This window comes from Telmatherina bonti (genome assembly GCF_933228915.1).
Source record: "Telmatherina bonti genome assembly, chromosome: 14".
In the NCBI taxonomy this organism is placed as follows: domain Eukaryota; kingdom Metazoa; phylum Chordata; class Actinopteri; order Atheriniformes; family Telmatherinidae; genus Telmatherina; species Telmatherina bonti.
In genome coordinates, this window is record NC_136612.1 from 15,511,078 (window position 1) to 15,530,911 (window position 19,834).

Genomic DNA, 19,834 nt, shown 5'->3' on the forward strand with positions numbered 1-19,834 from the left:
CTTGCCTGTAAAACTTCACAACCTAGTTGTGAAACAGTGAGGACTTAAACAAAAGTCAAGAAATCCTGTATATAACTGGAAATAGTATGAAGATTACAAATCAGAGACATTTTTAAGAATCATAAAACACTTTAATTACTTTGCTGCCAGCAGAAGTTGGAAAAGAAGCTTGTTTGCCACTTTTTACAATTCATTTTTATAAATAAACCATAGTTGAAATGGCAAGATTTCCTCCATCAGAGTGTAAAACCTCTTGTAACCTGGGCGAGAGGTTACTTCACTGGACACAATGACTGGGTTTCTCTTGCAGTTTTTTGCTAACTGTTCCCAGTCCTGGGACAGTCTACTTGGTAAACAAGCAATAAAAATAAAAGACACAATAAAAAAGACGACAGTGGACTTTGGGCACTGGCAGAAAAACATACAGAAGACACTTATTTACTGGTTATCCAAAACCCATTAACTAACATGTAAAATATAAAATTCCGCATGCTCTTACATCTCACTGCAGTTCCTTTTCACATGCACTGAAAAATCAGTTCCCATCACCATCCGTCCAGACCACATGCAGGCCTTCTGTGTAAACTAGGGCTGTGACGATATGTTTTGGTCCCGATTCGATTCAATTCCAGTTTAAATTGCGATACTCATGATTCTCTGATAGTGCTGTACAAAACCTTTTTTGCATGTCATTTTTCTTGATTTAAATGAGAAAAAAAATAACACAGTATCCAGACCATGTTGTTGCTATAATTTCCAAGAAGACAAGTAAAAAGATCAATAAAAAAATAACAAAAAATTTATTTTGGTTTAATTTTATTTATAAAAAAAAAAAAAAAAATGTTAAAAAAAAAAAAAAAAAAATCGATTTTAAAATTGTGAAGCAAAAATTCCCGATATTCAATTCTCGATTCAATTTTCCCACCTCTAGTATTAACCATTTAACAATAAACCATCACACTGAGAATCAGACAGAGAACATCTCAAATGGAACCTCGAATGCACATTTTTCCAAAAGCAGCAAACATTTATCTTTTTATAGGGACAAACTTTGAATCACCAGAAACTATTTTCTTCCAGGGGCGGCTGTAGCTCAGGAGGAACTGGTAAGTTGAGGGATCGATTCCAGGCTTCCCCTGAAATGCCGAAGTGTCCTAGGGCAAGACACTGAACCCCAAACTGCCCCCTGATGTGCCTATCGGGGTATGAGTGTGTTGAGTGAGTGTGTGTGTGAATGGGTGAATGTGACAAGTAGTGTAAAGCGCTTTGAGTGGTCTGTATGACTAGAAAAGCGCTATAGAAGTACAAGTCCATATACCATTCCAACAACTTCCTTTCCAGGCTGCACGGTGGCGCAGTGGTTAGCACTGTGGCCTCACAGCAAGAAGGTTGCTGGTTTGATCCTTGGCTGGTTTGGTCAGTGGCCTTTCTGTGTGGAGTTTGCATGTTCTCCCCATGTATGCGTGGGTTCTCTCCAGGTACTCCGGCTTCCTCCCACCATCCAAAGACATGCATGATAGGTTAATTGGTCACTCTAAATTGCCCCTAGGAGCGTGAGTGTGGTTGTTTGTCTCTCTGTGTGGCCCTGCAATGGACTGGCGAGCTGTCCAGGGTGTACCCTGCCTGTCGCTCAAAGCCAGCTGGGATAGGCTCCAGCTTCCCTGCGACCCTGAATTGGAATAAGCGGTTCAGAAAATGAATGAATGAACTTCCTTTCCTTTCCAGTTAGGTCAAACAGGAAGGAGGGCTGAAATGCCTCTTATATAATTGTTTGCAGAAAAGGTTTCTACTCCTGGGACATTGCCACCTGGTGGCCAAGATCTACAACATGGCAGGCTTTCACATCTCAAGGAATCAAACCAATGAAAACTGCAGCAGAGGACAGACAAACCATTAATATCACAAAACACAACAAACCACACCAGAATATTTCTTAGAAAGACTTCCCATGAAAAATTATTTTAGTAATTTATCCCCTGGCTACACTTATTTAATTTTAATTCCTGCTGCCGTTCACATGACGTCTTCGTCAACATCGTATAAAACGTTCAGAAAGCACAAATATTAGGGGTGGGAACATCATATTAAATATCAGGACTTTTTGCTTCACAATTTTAAAATCAATATTTTTGTTAAAAAATTGATTTTTTTATTCAAATAAATAAAAATAATCCATTATAAAATTAATCATTTTTATTGTTTTATTGATATTTTTACTTGTCTTCTTGGGCATAATAGCAGCAGAATGATGATCTGGCTACTGTGTTGTTTTTTCCTCATTGAAATCACGAAAAATGACGAGCAAAAAAAGTTTTACACTTTTTTTTTTGTTTTTGGTTTACAAAAGTCAGCATTGTTGAGGAATCATGAGAATTGCAATTTAAATCGAATTGGCACCCAAAAAATCGGACTCGAATCGGGACGAAAGCATATCGTCACAGCCCTAAACATGTTCAGATACTAATTGTTAAGATGTTCCAGGGATAAAGAGACATCTGCAGAATTAACATCACTTTTTAAACTTTCCTCTGTGAGTTTGCAGTCTCTTTTGTTGTTTTAGTTTTATATAACGTGAAATGTTTTCACCGAGGACAATTTTGGAACATAAAATGCAGGCAATGCTAGTTTAGTTCTGAGACCCGTGCATGTGGATCTATGCTGTTTTGTTCTGACATAAACAGGACTGCTTGTTTCACTTTGAGTTTGTCCCTCTGAAGGGGTCCCCACAGTGAATTGGCAGATGTTTTATGCTGGATGCTCCTTGTAATGAAACACTTTTATTTATTTTGCAGGATCGTAGGAAGTCGGCAAATAATGAACACACAAACTCTCTGCCCAATGATTAACTCAGCGTTTTATTAACCTTGCAGCACAAGAGTAAGCACATTGGTTAAGGCACTTTTCAGTTCCCAGCTCTTACCGTAACGCGGATAGGTTGGGGAGCCCACAACCCCGGTGGAGAGTGCCAAAACCAGCTGGGCGTCCTGATCAGATAGACCCGCAGCAGACTCCACCGAAGTCTGGGGCTTCCCCGCTTTAATACCCCTCATTCTGCAACATAACGTGGGAGCGCTAGGGAGGTGGCCAATCATCCCCACACACACACACACACACCATGAGACCATAACTTTTGTTGTTTCACACGCTCAGTTTACCTTCTTCAGTGATATAAGCAAGCAGCTCTGCAAAACAGGATTCTCTTCCCACAACACCATTGAATGAGGGCACACAACATCACCAATAAAGTTTATACTTCATTCCACTCTTGATGTTTTGTGACATCACTCAATTTATAAAGTGTTCGGGGTTCCACATTAGGGCGGTAATATTACCCCCACAATGATTATATCCAAAATTAGCCAAATCATGTTGCACTAATAGGAACAATTCAGTGATAGACTCACACATTGTTTCGCTGGGCCTCAGCCCAGACCATTCAACACGATACACATTAGGTCCTCCAGGTCGTACATGGACAATCATTTCATACTTGCCGAACCAAGTTTCCCGTCTTGTAATTGTTATCTTCATAGTGTCCAACGATTGTATATAATTTTATCAATGTCTCTCTTTACCCTTCTAATATAAAAGCAGGTTAGCAAGTTGAAGCAGGTTAACAATATTAAACAACTTATCAAAATGATCAGGGTAGGCACTAAGGTTCTGCATGCTGTTACAGACATTCGTTGTATGTTTCTAGCTGCATGTATCACCTCCTTTCCAGCCAATAAGGTTGTCACCATAGCTCCGGAAACGTTAGCCCCATGACTCCTGATTATATCACGCAGTTCTGTAGAGCGATCCAATGCGCATTTGAATCGGTCCAGAGAAATACCCCATGGCGCCCGCAAAACCTCCCATTGGAGTGCAGTCAGCCGGGATTGCTCCGTGTAATTGGTCAGGAAGTAGGTCCTATTTTTCCATTGCCATATATGAACATTCCCTAAACAGCCAGAGAAAGGTGCTGAAGGTAATTGTGGATGTGACCTAAATGTAGCTACGCATAAGTAGTGTGGGCCTACCTGCCATAGCATGTCTACAGTCCAATCACACAACACCTTGTCTTCAGTTAAACATGGATTTTTGTGTCCCATCTGTAGTGCACATGTTAACCCCTGATCAGTTGTCTCACATAGTTTGGCATCAATTGTCATGTTAGTCTTTGGTTCAAACCACTCTCCACTCATATGCAAGAAATAATAAGCATGCGTGGTTATTACAGGTAGTACTTCATATTGACACACTATCTTTGGTTGAGTAACATTGTATAGAGTGTAAGAACCTCGACAGCTTGTTTCATTACAAATGGTCTTTTCCGGATGTATCTGTAACCACAAATCATTACTTATGTTCCATGTTGTTCTCCAGTGATGATAGTTACCGGAATAAACCCCTGTGACAAATCTTTGTTTCTGGAGCCGCGCATGCAATACCTGAATACTACATACAGTCCAGTTTAAAGCATGTGTGACATTATTTAAAACATCAGAGGTTGAATTCCACATATCTAATCGCCATTTATATGCGTGTGTCCACAGATTGACATTTTCTCTGGATAAACCAATTCCAGTAGGCATCCACGCTCCAACCGTGTGGACTGCCTTGGAGGTGTATTGTCCAGTGTTAAACAACATTGTTCTGGTGATTTCTCCATCAATGGTGTTGGACACACCGAGGATAATTCCAGCACCGCCCAACAGCGTGTCATACCATGCTTGACGTACCCGCGAACACATAGGTATGGGAGGAAAAGTCACCGTCCAATGGACCACAGTTCGCCGCTTTCCCATTGTCATGTTGGTGCAGGTGGATAGAATGGGAGCCAACTGTGTTTGAGTAGCCTTAGGTTTATCATTTCTGACCCAAATTACAAACATAAAGGCGTTTCGTCCTGTTATGACTGTGCCATTGCTCAACCACACATCAGAAAACACCGTCATGGTCCACTGAGTACCATTATTATGGGTACTACAGGTGGTATCATCCAGCTCACACAAAGTGGCCGCCGCTCGAACGGTGATGTTGCAGCCATGAGCCACCATTGGGACGTTGAGGACACGTCCGTCCCGAGTCTTCATACATCCTTGGCATTTATACAGCTGGCATGTACTGGTGATATTTGATGCCCAACAGGCCTGATTGGCCTGACAGGTGAAGTCGTCCTGGGTCCGGTCGCGCGACTCATTCCGCCAACCAGTGGTGAATGTTGACACTTCAGTCAGCAGCAATCCCTCCATGTCGAGCCTCCAGCTGCAGCGAGGACATGGAGGAATATGACCCCACAGACGACACTTCCAGGTCCTGGGCCTCCAGCTATCCTGCTTCACATTCTGCCTTGGCGAGGTCCCCTTACGTCCTTGCGCCGAGGTCCCAATGAGCAATCTCCACCACGTCATTTATCTGCACACAAAAAATGTTAGGTCTAAGAGAGAGAGAAAAGCATTAGTCCTCCCTTAGATAACATTGATCCACAGGCACATTCACCCACTGTTCTTCATTTTTATGGGCTGATCTGTCTGTGTCACACCTTCACAGGAAATCATTCTCATCAGCGGAGTTTGCCCTGACCCTACAGGTCGGTTATTTATCTGGGCAACCGCCTGAGATAGATGCACTCGCCAGTTCTTAAGCGAGTTCTCCCCAGAAAGTTTTCTCAACTTTTCTTTCAGCATTCCATTCATTCTTTCTATCAGTCCAGCTGCTTCTGGATGATAGGGAACATGATAAATCCATTCTACATGATGTTCCTCAGCCCATTCCTTCACCTTGTTACCTGTGAAGTGAGTTCCATTATCACTTTGCACCTGCAAAGGAATACCATAAAACTGACAGATAGTGTTTAAACATTTCAGCGTAGCGAATTGGTTAGCGAAGCGACAAGCATGCACAACCAACACTCCTGAAAATGTATCTACTGCCGTACATGCATATCTACAGCCATTGCTGTTAACCATGGGACCAATAAAATCAATCTGCCATGATCGTCCTGGTTTTATTGTTTCATACACACAACTTCTGAGCGAATAACTTTTTCCGTTCCAAACTGAAATCTACCCTGGCGCAGATGTAGAGTCATTCCTGCCAAAACATCCATGCCCAAAATCCACTCTCTTAATGGAGTGACAACAACAGTATATTCTCGAATCGGGAGTTTTCCTATTTTAAGGGGTACTTTAATAGCTTTTCCATTAACTTTTTGGCCTCCTATTCCTGCTAGGGGAACATGCACGCCTTTAATCTTATCTGGATTACCATAAACTAGTGAGGCCTCCGCCCCCGTGTCTACTAAAGCTATTACTCTTTGAACTGATTTTCTCCAATAAATTTCAAGAGCAGACCAAGAAATTTTTAATATCCGGGCTTGGCCTCCTCCCTATTCCTCATCATAATCTGGCTGTCTTTGGTTTCTCCTCTTTCGATAAGCATTTATGCTTTCAGTCCATAGTAAAACATAACCCTTTTTATGTTCAATCACTGTTTTAAGAAAAAGGCATCTGCAAGAAACAGTGATAGAAAAAGTCTGTATTCAACATTTTTTAACATAGATCCACAGTAAAAACAGAATAAGGCTCATTTACCTTCCGCTTCACCAAATAGCATCGAGTTAAAGTCTCAAGACACAGAGGAAGGAAGGAAAAAAAAAAGAAAAAAAATATTTCCACACCCTTTTTTTTTTTTTTTTAAACCTTACTTTGCAACAACACCAGCATGTCTCTCGTTAGATGTTGACATACTGTGTTTACGCCCCTGTACATGCATTATTCCATAGTCGGACCCTGAATCCAAACAGGCAGTCCGTGTTCATCCACAACACCATTTCCAGCTTCATCAACCTGCTGCACAACGGCAGGCATCGGGATCCTACGATGCCTCCGGGTGACTGGACATATTTCTGGTCTGGAGCGTATAGCTGCGCTTAACGCTGCATAGGGGCCAGGTTTCGGCGGCCCTGGCGTGGGAGGATCGATCGGAGCCACGGGCTCCTCTGGATCATCCTCCCCCCAGTGCCCGTCCCACGAGCCTGGGTCCCAGTCATCTGGCAGTTCTGCCACAAAAGCGCGAATGCGCTTTAAATCAGGGGATTTCGATCTCTTTCCCCGTTGCTTCTTTGCCACATTAGACAACTGTCTTAAACATTTATGGTTCAGCTCTGTCAGCTGCTTAACCTCCTTCACGCTCCGTCGCCATGTGTTGGCACAAATCCACATGCGCCGCTGCACCGACGACAAAGGTGCTTTATCATTAACAGGTATTTTCTGCAAAACCTCTGTTAATTCCGCTGGTGTGGCGGTGCTCACAACCTCAGACCACGGCCCAGGGCGTCCCCCTCCCGCTCTGAGTGTTAACCCCACACTCTGCCAACCGACGCAGCCCACGTCAGTCGGAGGTTCAGACTCAACAGCCGTTTTCCGTGAAAACAGCTTCTTAAAACCAGACATTATTTACAGCTTCCTTAGTATCCTGTTCGTGACGCCAAAATGTAATGAAACACTTTTATTTATTTTGCAGGATCGTAGGAAGTCGGCAAATAATGAACACACAAACTCTCTGCCCAATGATTAACTCAGCGTTTTATTAACCTTGCAGCACAAGAGTAAGCACATTGGTTAAGGCACTTTTCAGTTCCCAGCTCTTACCGTAACGCGGATAGGTTGGGGAGCCCACAACCCCGGTAGAGAGTGCCAAAACCAGCTGGGCGTCCTGATCAGATAGACCCGCAGCAGACTCCACCGAAGTCTGGGGCTTCCCCGCTTTAATACCCCTCATTCTGCAACATAACGTGGGAGCGCTAGGGAGGTGGCCAACCATCCCCACACACACACACACACCATGAGACCATAACTTTTGTTGTTTCACACGCTCTGTTTACCTTCTTCAGTGATATAAGCAAGCAGCTCTGCAAAACAGGATTCTCTTCCCACAACACCATTGAATGAGGGCACACAACATCACCAATAAAGTTTATACTTCACTCCTCCTGCCACAACCCTCTGCATTTATCTGGGCTTGGGACTGAGAACTACAGAGAACAATCCTCCTCTGGGCTGCAGCAGCAGGGGAGCAGGACTTGAACCACCAACCATCAGGTCACAAGACAAGCAGTTCTAGCACCTGAGCCACTGCCACCCCCTGAAATAAACAGAATTACAGGAAATTCCATCAAGCGAATGGTGGCCTTTGTGGAAATCTGTTCACTGTATGTTGTTTCGCATTCATTGATGCATGACGAAGCCAACATGGCGACGGTAGGAACCGCCCACCAAGCTTCAATTCAGCTCTTCAGAAACCTATGGGTGAGGTCACAGAGGCTCCGTCCATCTCTTTATATACAGTCTATGATTTCAAAGTAGAAAAAACTCTCTAAAACGACACGTTTTTCGTCGCTATGGAAACTGAACGGAGAGCTTGCTGGAACTCAAACTCAAACTCAAACATGCGTTTAGGTATAAAAAACAGTGTCGTTCACATGTCTGATGAGGATTCAACACTGTTGACACTGTAGAAAGCTCAGAAAACTCCAAATATCATAATAGCACCCCTTTAAGTTTAATTCACAATGATGACAAATACCTTGCAACAAACAACAAAGACCAAGGGGAATACATGCTCGGGGAAATAAAAACAAATCAACAACAGCAGCAATAACAAAACCATGTGTAAAACCAACTATAGGGCAAAGTTAATCGAAACTAACTAAACACTGAACAGTTAACTGTGGAATAAAAACACAATCCCAAACTATAACAAATAGAAATCCAATAATAATAAAATATAATAATATAATAATAATAATTAAAAATTTTTAAAAAGTCTACAAGACGTCCTCAGTGAAAACATTTCACATATTATATGATAAAAAAAAAATGCAACAAAAGAGGCTGCAAACTCAGAGGAAACTTTAAATAGTAAAAGTAAACGTGATCTTAATTTTGAAGATGTCTCTTTATCCCTAGAACATCTTAACAATTAGTATCTGAACATGTTTATGCTTTGTTAATGTTTTATATGATGTTGACAATGACCTCTTCTGAACAGCATCAGGAATTAAATTTAAATTAAAGAAGGTTTTACACTTTGATGTATAAAATCTTACTATTTCAATTATGGGTTTTTTTTTAAAAAATTAAATGTAAAAAGTTGGAAACAAACCTCTTTTACTACTTTTGCTGACAAAAAAGTAATTAAAGTTAGAATATGTGTTTTATGATTCTGAAAAATGTCTCTTTGATTTGTCATCTTCATAATGTTTCCAGTTAAATACATTATTTCTTGACTTTTGTTGCTGTCCTCACTGTTTCACAACTCGATTCTGAAGGTTTACAAGACAGAAAACAAAGGACACACTGAAAGACAAAAAAAATGTGAAAAAAAAGGAGTCCAGATAGATACATGAGGAAGTAAAAAGCACAGACTGTTACAGATAGTCCTGGTCGTACAGAGATTTCTCCATATTCCTTTAATCTTTTATATTGTGCATAACTGAGGAAATCAAACTTTCTCACAGTTTTGTGCTGAACAAAATTATTGTGAAACCACTTTGTCATGCAGTCCTTCCCATATTTCCATCTGAAAGAGTTGGCCTCCCTCTTTACACTCTATAAATAATAAACTTCACGTTTTATGAAAAGTTTAGTCTTTAATAACAGTGTGTCTTAGTTCAGATGTTTCTTTTGGTACTTGGAAGGGATTTGTTTACCCAACTTCAAATTTAACAAATACTGAGAAAAAAAAACAATTAAAATAAATAGTTGTCTTAACATGTGTCATGTAAACATATCATGTTTACACGTGTATTTTCTTCTTTCCTCTTGCTTCCCTCTTTCCTCCCAGCTGGGCTAACAGGACTTTTGGATGGCTGCAGGAATTCTGCACAGCGGAAGCTCAGACCCAGGAGACAACAACCAGAAGTTTAACCCAACAGTTGTGCTGCTGCTTTGCCGTATCAAACTCATTTAGCATTTTGCAGTTATTTGAAACATAATCACTGTCTCTGTGCCTTCTCTTGCAGCACATGTTGGAAGTCACAGAGTCATCTTTGACAGAGCACAGCTGTCGTGATAAACAAGCTTTCATAGCCACATGAAGGAGGGATCAGGGAAGAGCGGGATTTCCACTCAATAAGGAACTCAAGTCACTCTCACAGACAGAGAGAGAGAGGACTGCTGACTCAGAAATCCATCTCCTCCTCAGTGGACTGAAGCAGCAAAAGAGACGTGAACAAGGTGAGAGTCACTCTTACAGAACTCTGTTATCAGCTCACAGAGCTGCTCGGGCTTGAGTGCTACATGCTTGTGGGTTAATGATGACTGAAATATTCACTCTGATGACCTCACTGATATGTATGTTGATGCATGGCAGCCATCAAGTGGCTTTAGTCTACTTATATCTTAGCTAAAGTTGAAGTTTAAACTCTGCTTTTGCAACAAACAGCCTGCATGCAGTCAGACTTGTTGCACACATTTCCAGTTCCAGGAGAGGTTTTTTACAAATAAGAAAAAAAATTAAAAAAAGCTGTTATGTAATGTTCTTGGTCAGTGAATGAGCTATATAAACCATGCAGGATTACCATCTGAAGAGCCGTTTGCTAATGTTAACACATGCTTCAAGTTCCCACTGAAAGGTAAAAGCAGAGAAACACAAGCCTGACTGGGTCAGGGATTTTGATTGAATATGAACTGTGCAGCTGCAAACGCGTACACTCACATCCACATGGTGATATTTTCACAGATGTTTGCATTGACCCAAAACAATTTTACAAAACCTTCAGCCTGAACCTTAGAGGCTTACTCTATAACTGGAACTGGTTTTTGTTTGGAAAAGGAAATGAAGCCTCCTAACATGACTGCACAGTGCCGGAGGCAGGATGTTTTTATAAGGAGGCCGAGCCCAAACTATCGTCGTTGTCGTTAGGGTGTCCCAAAAGTTAATGTATCCTCAGTGCTTTTTCCTACACGGCACATGGCTTTAGGGTATGTAGTTGATTATTTTGGCAATTATCTACATACACAAACATTACTGCCACGAAGGACATCTTGTTTAAGTCTTTTCAAACTGATGAAGACTAATTTCTTATTAAACTCTGTTTGCTTATTTTGTTATCTTTAACAAATCTTTTTTTTTTTAAATTCTGCTTTATTTTATCATAATGTTGCCCACCGCTTCATGCATGCCCAGGATGGGGGATTTAGCTGAAAAGTAGATTCAATGTGATCTGCTAGTTTCCTTTAATCGGCAATTATTTTCTATGGATTAGCCTAAAATGCCCTGCGTTGGACTGGCGAGCTGTCCAGCGTGTACCCTGCCTGTCGCCCAAAGCCAGCTGGGATAGGCTCCAGCTTCCCCGCGACCCTGAATTGGATTAAGTGGTTCAGAAAATGAATGAATGAATTAATGATTAGCCTAAAATTGGACTAATTAATATTTGTTTTTATTTGTACTACAACCAATTCACTGTGTAAAAGTGCCTTGAAATGACTCTTGTAAATTGGTGCTGTACAAATTAAATTAAATGAAATTAAATTCATGAAGTTATTAAACTGAACATATTTTCAATTTTCGATTTCATTTGTAAAAAACCTTTTGGTGTTTTCTGTAGTTATTTAGTTATTTATGAAGAAGTTTGCTTGGATTTGGAAAACAAATCTGTAGTCCTCAGAAGTTGGAGCTGCGTTGGACTTTAAGTGGGTTTTTTGTGTGACTATTTTTTCATATTACTTTTGTAATCTGTCAAGAAATTTATGATCCATTTAATTTCTATAAAAAAAATTTATACAATTTATGTCTGACTGAATGAGTAAATGGTTGACAGATTTGGATCTTTGTTTTGTTTTTGTGGGAAATTTAGATTAAACTCCAGTTTAATGCTTGAGTTGCCCTCTTAAGGATTTCTCTGTTCATTGTTTTAGATGGTCAAATGTAACCCTTTAAAGTCAAACCCAACAAAATTGCACAGAAAGTTCACATATTTTAAATTCTAAAAATCTGTATTTTGGTCCTTTAATGGAATGATTTAAAAAAAAAAAAAAAAAAAAAAAAAGCTGTTTGCATGTTACCATGTTATTACCATGTTATAACCATGCTATGACCACGTTATGCCCAAGTATCCGCTAAGGAACAGAATACAAGTATCAGATTGTGTTCAACAGAGCTTTGAGCAACGTTTTCACCATAAAATGGTGAAAAGGTTTGATAAGTTTGACATTGAAGGGTTACGTTGAGGCCACCCCTTGGCTCCACCCCTGTCTTTGGCAAGATGTCTTCCCCAGTGTAAATTACACAAGTACAATTTTCTTTTCAGCTGCAATTTTCCACAATTTTGACAACACAAATCTGTTCTCAGTTTCACTGTCTTTATAGTCATTTCATGCATCTTTCTTGGCTTTTTCATGTCTATGTAGCTGTCAGACATTATTTAGCCATTTTTTAAAAATTGCTAATATGTAACCTTCACACATGTTCATACAAACATGGAGAAAATGTTAGACTAATTTTGTTTCATGCGGTTTTACTTAAGAAAACCATCTTTGCCTGCAGAGTCATCAGAGACCAACGTTCTGACACAGTGTGAAATCATTTCAGAAAAGCCAAAACATGCAGTATGTATAAGTACGGGCTTGTACCAGCTGTAATGTATAAACATGGCAGCACACACTGTTCCACTTACAGCACACACACACATTGGCTGATTACAGTCTGGCAGACGCCCATCACAGTTCTCTCCTCTGCAGGGTAATTATTCAAGAGATATATGGTCCTTTCTGCTCTGCACACTTCTATTGATTTGCACTTTTTTCTCTTTGGGGATAAAAAGGCAGATTATGGTTTAAAAGCTGCTTTTATTGAGTCTAAAAGTACTATTTAAACTACCACAAAAATTACACTGTTTACATTCTTTTCCCCCCATAATTCAGACCACTTGTTTTCCTTCCTTACTCAGCGTAGACGTTTCTTTTTTATTTATGTTGGAGTGAAGCTTCACATTTTCTTGTCTCATCAACTGATTTTACAACTCTTTGCCATTTTCCTCCACTTTATATAAATAATTTATTATATAAGTAAAACGTTGCTTCATCTGCCAGCAATTGACCCAGTAAAAGGTCAAGTCTCCACCAGTAGATGTGAGTTCATATATAAATCATCAAAAATGTCAATGCTCTTCCAACCATAATGCATCTCTCTGTTCTTCCTTTTTAGGCACAATTATGTTAGGTGTCATCCTCCTCCCACTCCTCTCCTCCCTGGTGGGAGCAGTGCCTCCTGCCAGTGCTCCCCTTGTCCCCTGCAGACACTGCTGTGATCACATGGGACCAGCAGAGGGCAGCGGAGATCAGCCAAACATGGGAGAGTTCCACCACGTCCCAGAGATTCGCACCTACATCAACATGACCATATTAAAAGGTAAGACATCAAAAGTACAGTCTAAACTCCACAATCCTGCCCATTTCTATATCTGACCAGTCTGTTTGTGTCATAAACATAACATGTAAACTTGAAGGACTTACAATACTGCCGGTTTAATAAAAACAATATCATAAAAATGATAGAAACACACTTACACAGGAGCTCTGGAAATATTTATGCAAGTGGAACAGAATCGAAGGAAAAGGTCTTTTCTGCTCCCACAGATTTGTTTTCTTTTTACTGTGTGCTGGAGGGATTTAAAAATAAAAGCCTCTGCTCTTAGTTCAAATTTGTCCTGGGTGGCCTGCATGAGGACTCTGGACAGCTGAGCCAAAAGCAACACACAGTTCCCACAGGTTTCTTCCCCTCTAAGTATTTTCATCTGTAAAAAACCACTTTACCAGATCCACCTTGCCTGTACAGCATCTGAGCCCTTTTTGCCTTCAGAACTGCCTAAATTCTTTCTGGAACAAGGTATTGGAAAAAATGTTGTCCATATTAGCATGATAGTATCACGCAGTTGCTGCATAACCACGATGAGAATCTCCTGTTCCACCACATCCTCTATGTGCTGTAGTCTATACAGATCTGGTAACTGTGGGTAAACTGGAGTTCAGTGATCTTACTGTCATGTTGGAGATGATGTGAGCTTTGTGACATGGTGCATCATCCTGCTGGAAGTGTCCATCAGAAGATGCTGCACTGTGCTCATAAAGGGATGGACATGGTCAGCAACAATAATCAGGTTGTGGTGTTTAAACCATGCAGAGTCGATACTAAAGAACCTAAAATGTGCCAAGAAAATGTCTGCATCATTATGTCACCGCCAGCCTGAACAACTAATACCAGCATTGATCCATGCTTATTGCCAATTCTGACCCTGCCATATGAATATGGCAGCCAGATCAGCATGGTTCTTTTATGTGTTCAAATAATCAGTTTGAGATGAATTGAGCTTCATGTTATGGTGCATTATCCATTCAGATGGCACAGAGGAGCCTATTTTATCCAGGTTTGGTGAACCTGTATGTTTTGTAGCCTCAGTTTCCTGGTCTTAGCTGACAGAAGTGAAATCATGGTCCTCTGCTGCTGCAGATATGGTATAGTACATATTTTGGATGTTACCGCTGGTTATTTGATTTACTGTTGCCTTCCCATCACCTCCAACTAGTCCATCCCATCTCCTCTGAACTTTGACATCATCTAGGTATTTTGGTCCAGATGGCTGCTACTGACTGGATATTTGTTTTTTCGGACCATTATCTATAAACCCTGGAAATCGTTGTTTCTGATGGTTGTCATCAGTTTCTAAAATACCCAGACAAGCCTGTCCAGCATTAACAAGCATGTCACATTGGTTGATTGGATTGGTTGATTCCTGTTTGAGTTAGTAAGTGATTGAATAGCTGCACCTAAAAAAGTGGCCAATGAGTGCTAAATTGCAATAGGATGTTGCCTTGGGAGCTACTGCTGCCTACATTTGTAGAAACAACTTCTTGTTTGTTTGTTTTTTTTTTCTATAACTGCCCATAAAAAATCTCTCATTTCTAAACAGTATTTGTTGGTTTACTTGGATGCACGGCCTGTTTTAAATCTACCCCAGTCACTACTGACTTATTTCTTCATGGATATGTTGATGTGCTGAGGACTCTTGAATTACAGAAATATGTCCACATCCATTCAAACTTCAGCATTTACAAAGAAATAGGTAAATAATTATCAGGCAGAATTCATAGTAAACCATAAACTGCAAGCTGCCCTGTTCCTCAGGCAACAAAGTTTCATAAAATGTAATGAAATTGAATGAAATGTAACAAATGAAGTCAAACAAAAAAAAAAAAAGTACTTCATCCGATTTCAAAGTTATAGCAGAGGCTTTTAGTTTTCTGCTTTTCCTGTTTATTTCTTGTTTTTTTCTAAATTAAAACAATAATTTTTACAAAATGATGAAGAGGAAGATAGCGCCTTGTTCCAGAGGGTGATGAGTGTTGGCAGGAATGATGTCCAGTTCTTTTGTCCATAAATTCTTTTCATAGATCATCAACATCAGGAGTGTCCAAGTTCGACCCTCGACATCTACTCGCCTGCAACTTTTAGATTTTTTCCCTTCGTGGACACACGAGGAGTCTCGAGGACTGTACTTGGGTACCCCTTGGCTAAATAATACACAAACATATACATGATAGTACCACCACCATGCCTCACAGATTGTAAGAGGAGGACTGCATGTTTTTGTTTTTAGGCAAAAAGTTTTCTACGTGTTCACTTTTTCAGCAAAGCCAAAAAAATGAACGTAAATTAATTAATCAAAATCAAAACTTTATTTTTAGAACACTTTCAAATACCACAAGGTAACCAAAGTGCTGAACAGGTAAATAGAATAAATCAACACTAATAGCATGAAATAACAATTAAATAAAAAATATAAGCCAAAAAAAAAAAAAAAAACCTGACAAGTTTTTGTTAGTTTAACAGTCATGAAAAATGTCTTCATTTGACTTCTTTTTAACTTTCTTTCTCTTAATTTTGTCATTTATTTACCTGTGATCTCATGAAGTGGTGTTAATGTTTTCATTCAGGTGACAAAGGAGACCGCGGAACAAGAGGGACACCAGGCAAAGCTGGACAGGAAGGCCCTCCCGGGTCCAGGGGGCTAATGGGCTCAAAAGGCAGTAAAGGCCAGGCAGGTCTTCCAGGAGATCCCTGCAAAGTCCAGTACTCAGCCTTCTCTGTTGCCCGTCGCAAATCCCTTCACAGCCACGACACCTACCAGACCCTGGTGTTTGACACCGTCTTTGTGAACCTGGACGACCACTTCAACATGTTTGAGGGGAAATTCCTCTGCCGAATCCCAGGGATCTACTTCTTCAACGTCAACATTCACACTTGGAACTTCAAGGAGACGTACCTGCACATCATGCAAAACGACACAGAGAGGGCGATCGTGTATGCGCAGCCCAGCGACCGCTCCATCATGCAGAGTCAGAGCCTGATGCTGGAGCTGGAGCTGAACGACGAAGTGTGGGTCCGCCTGTTCAAGAGGGAGAGAGAAAACGCCATTTACAGTGACGACGTAGACGTTTACATCACTTTCAACGGATACCTCATCAAATCCAGTGCAGGAGACAACTGAATAGAAACAGAGCAAAGCTCATGGTTGATCATATTTTCTTTCTTTTTCACTTATATTTTTAGATTTAAATTTACAGATTGTTGAGTTAAATTATATTTAAGGAAAGCTAGACTGCTGAAACATGCTGTGTGATTATTAATGCAACATTTTTCTCTCCAAACTCAGCCATAGTGGCTACAGAACAGTTCCCTGCACAAAAACCGTTTTTATTTCCCATCAGTCACTTGTTCGCATGCTATGAAACATGACTGCAAACAGACAGGCTCATACATTAAATGTAAAATCTAGGTATATGCCACACTTATCCAGGTGAACACCCAGGTATCTGTAGTTCTCCACAGTGTTTCATATTATAGTGATGAAAAAAAAAAAAAGAATGAAAAACCCAACTTACCCACTCACTCTTTGGTCAAAGACTCCAGCTTGACACAATTAAATTAATTAGAGACGATGAAAATGCAGAGTTGTCTTTGCAGAGAAACAGACAGACCCAAACTATTATGAGCCACATGATGGCGTGGTGGTAAGCACTGTACCTTTTATGGAGCAAGTGACTGTTTTTGATCACTTCGTTTTCTTTCATTTTCAGCATGAAACGATTTTTTGTTAACGTAACAACAGAATGGGGGTCTTGGTACATACCAGAAGGATAATTTTAGGTTAAAATTCCTAAGTTCAAGATATTTCATTGAGTGTCCTATAAAGGGTTAAACTTCCTGGTTCCAGTCTCAGCTGGGTTCCCTCTCTATTGAGTTTTCTTGTAGTCATGCGTGCCCTGGTTCTCTCCAGCTTCGTACTGCAGTCCAGAGGAATGCATGCTAGGTTAATCAGTCATTAAAAATTTAACTAAGGAATGAGTACGAGCATGCATGGTTTCTTTTCTCATTCGATGATGGGTCTAAAGACATGACTCTGGTATGAGTTTATATAGATTTTCCTAATATTCTACCTTTAATTTGTCATACATGCACAATTTAAAATATGCAAATATCTACTTGTAGATTTAAATTTATGTAAAGATTATTTTGTTTTTAATGATAATGTTTAAATAAAAATGAAAATTAAGACCAATTTACTGTTACTGTTCATAGAGTGGATACGTATGTATAGTTACTGACATACAGAAAATGGCCTGAGAAGGGTAAATGTCCAGTGAGCAGCAGTTGTATGAACCAAAATGTTTTAATGTCAAGACGTCAGAGGAGAATGGGCACACTGGTTAGAAATGAGAGACAACCATAACTAAAATAACCCCTGATTCCAGTGAAGGTGTGAATAATATCATCTCTGAATGAGTATCCAACATGAAGGCAGATGGGCACAGCTGTATAAGACCGCACCGGTGCCACAATCCTGTCAGCTAAGAACAGAAATTTAAGGCTAATATTCACAGATTCGCCGAAACTGGAAATAAATGATTGGAAAAGCGACGCCTGGTCTGTTGAGTCCGGATTTCAGCTTCACATTCAGAATTTGTAGGGTCAGAACTTTGCATCATGTCGATGTAGTTCCAGGTTGTAACCACTGGGTGGCAGTAAATAGCAGGAAATACTAACCTGCTTCAAATGACAAAAATAGTCAATTACTGAGTTATCACATCAAAAGATGTTACTTTTATTATTAATCTAACTGGTTCAAATTATTATCTATCCTAAACAATTATAATTTCATCAACCCACATAATGTGATGGCTGTTCATCTGGTTACTCACTGTCTTATTCACTTAGTTTATCTGGAAATGAAAAACTATGAAATGACAAAACTGATAAAACTGTGAGGATATTTAGAAAAAAAAAAGATGTTTTTCATTGCATGTGTGTTCATGGAGTGCAGCTTGGTTGAGGTCAAAATGCGGGGACATGGATTGTTCTTTCATGCAGAACTGTTGCTGTGGTAACAGGTCAGTGGCCATCAGCTTTAATTAAGACCCATTAAGCCTCTGAGACTGATTTCCCATTTTGCAAAAGCAGCACTTCCTCATGTTTTTGTTTTTTTTATTTCGCCCATAAATAAATGGATTGACTTGCAAACAATTCCACGTCATTATTTTCTTCTGTTTGCACTTTCACAAAAAAAAAAAAAAACAGCCATAAGCACATCGTCTCCGAAATGGAGAATGTGAACACTCACATGGCAAACAAAGACATAGAACATAAATACATAAAAATAAGGATGGAAAACACAACTTGAGCTGCGACACCAACACCAGTGACGCGGGAGCGCTGATCTGTTACATCCACACCAACAACTCACGGCCACATGAGGAGACAAACACACATGGCTCTACCTTTTTACATAATGCTCCACAATGATGCCAAACAAAGAAACCAAAAGGCAGTGAGACAACACCAGCGCTAAGTGTGCACATCTTCATGATGCCTGAACACAAGCACACAGAAGGAGAAAGTAAACCATTCACATGTATAACAAACCTGCACATAAACAGTTACAACTCTGCTGAAGGGCATGTTGTTCCCTATTGGTCCCAAATTAAGGTCATGAGACAAACTAGTCCCACCTTGTGGTGGCTTTGTATAGCTCTCATTGTGTTGTGATTTGAGTAAAAATTACATCCTACAAAAATACTTTATTTCTTTTTTTTTTTTGTGTAAACTTTTGCAACCAAAAGGCACTATCTTCCCGTCCCAAATTACTCCTAGAGACGATCCATTGACTTGTGATGATCCTGACTCCCACGCCATCCATCTTCAACATCTTTATCCCTTCCTTTCCACTAATATTGGTTTTAGTCTCATTTTGCACCAGTTTCATAGATAAACTCGAGATGCTGTGCAGCAGCACTGTACGAACACAAACACACACTTCATTGGCTTCAAGTAATGCTACAAAATAATGCACCTCATGAAAACGCTGCCCTTGAAAAGTAAAGTATTTAGAGGGGGGGTAGCTCTGTTGCAGTTTGCATGGTTATGCAAATGTAGCTCAGTTTTAGTAACTGCAGTTTGTGTGTGAAAACACAAAGACACAAACATGAAGCGCTGACAGTAACAACAAGAAAGAAAAGAGGATTTTTTTTTCTTCTTTTCTTTAAGAAACCGTTTGGATGAATACACAGAGGCACGCCTGTGCAGTGTGGAAACCATAAAAAAAAAAAAAAAAAGCAGAAACTCCAGTTTAATGTCTCAACAACAAGCTGAGACAAGTCCAGTTAATGGGTTACATGTGCTGTGTGATGGAGCGGCTGTGCTTGGATACGCTGAGGCTACATTGAGGAAGCCGGTCGACAGAACAGACCAGCTCCGATGCTGCTGGGAAAACAAACTGTTTGCTGAAACGAAA

General features: G+C 40.1%; 1 protein-coding gene across 1 annotated transcript; it reads left to right on the plus strand.

The window, feature by feature from the left end:
* Window positions 1–10,014: 10,014 nt before the first annotated feature.
* Window positions 10,015–16,555, plus strand: LOC306765222 (complement C1q tumor necrosis factor-related protein 1-like). The gene is made up of 3 exons (XM_079252623.1): window positions 10,015–10,223; window positions 13,195–13,398; window positions 15,981–16,555. The coding sequence occupies exons 2-3, from the start codon at window positions 13,203–13,205 to the stop codon at window positions 16,532–16,534; spliced, it is 750 nt and encodes a 249-aa protein (XP_079108749.1). The 5' UTR covers window positions 10,015–10,223; window positions 13,195–13,202; the 3' UTR covers window positions 16,535–16,555.
* Window positions 16,556–19,834: the final 3,279 nt, after the last annotated feature.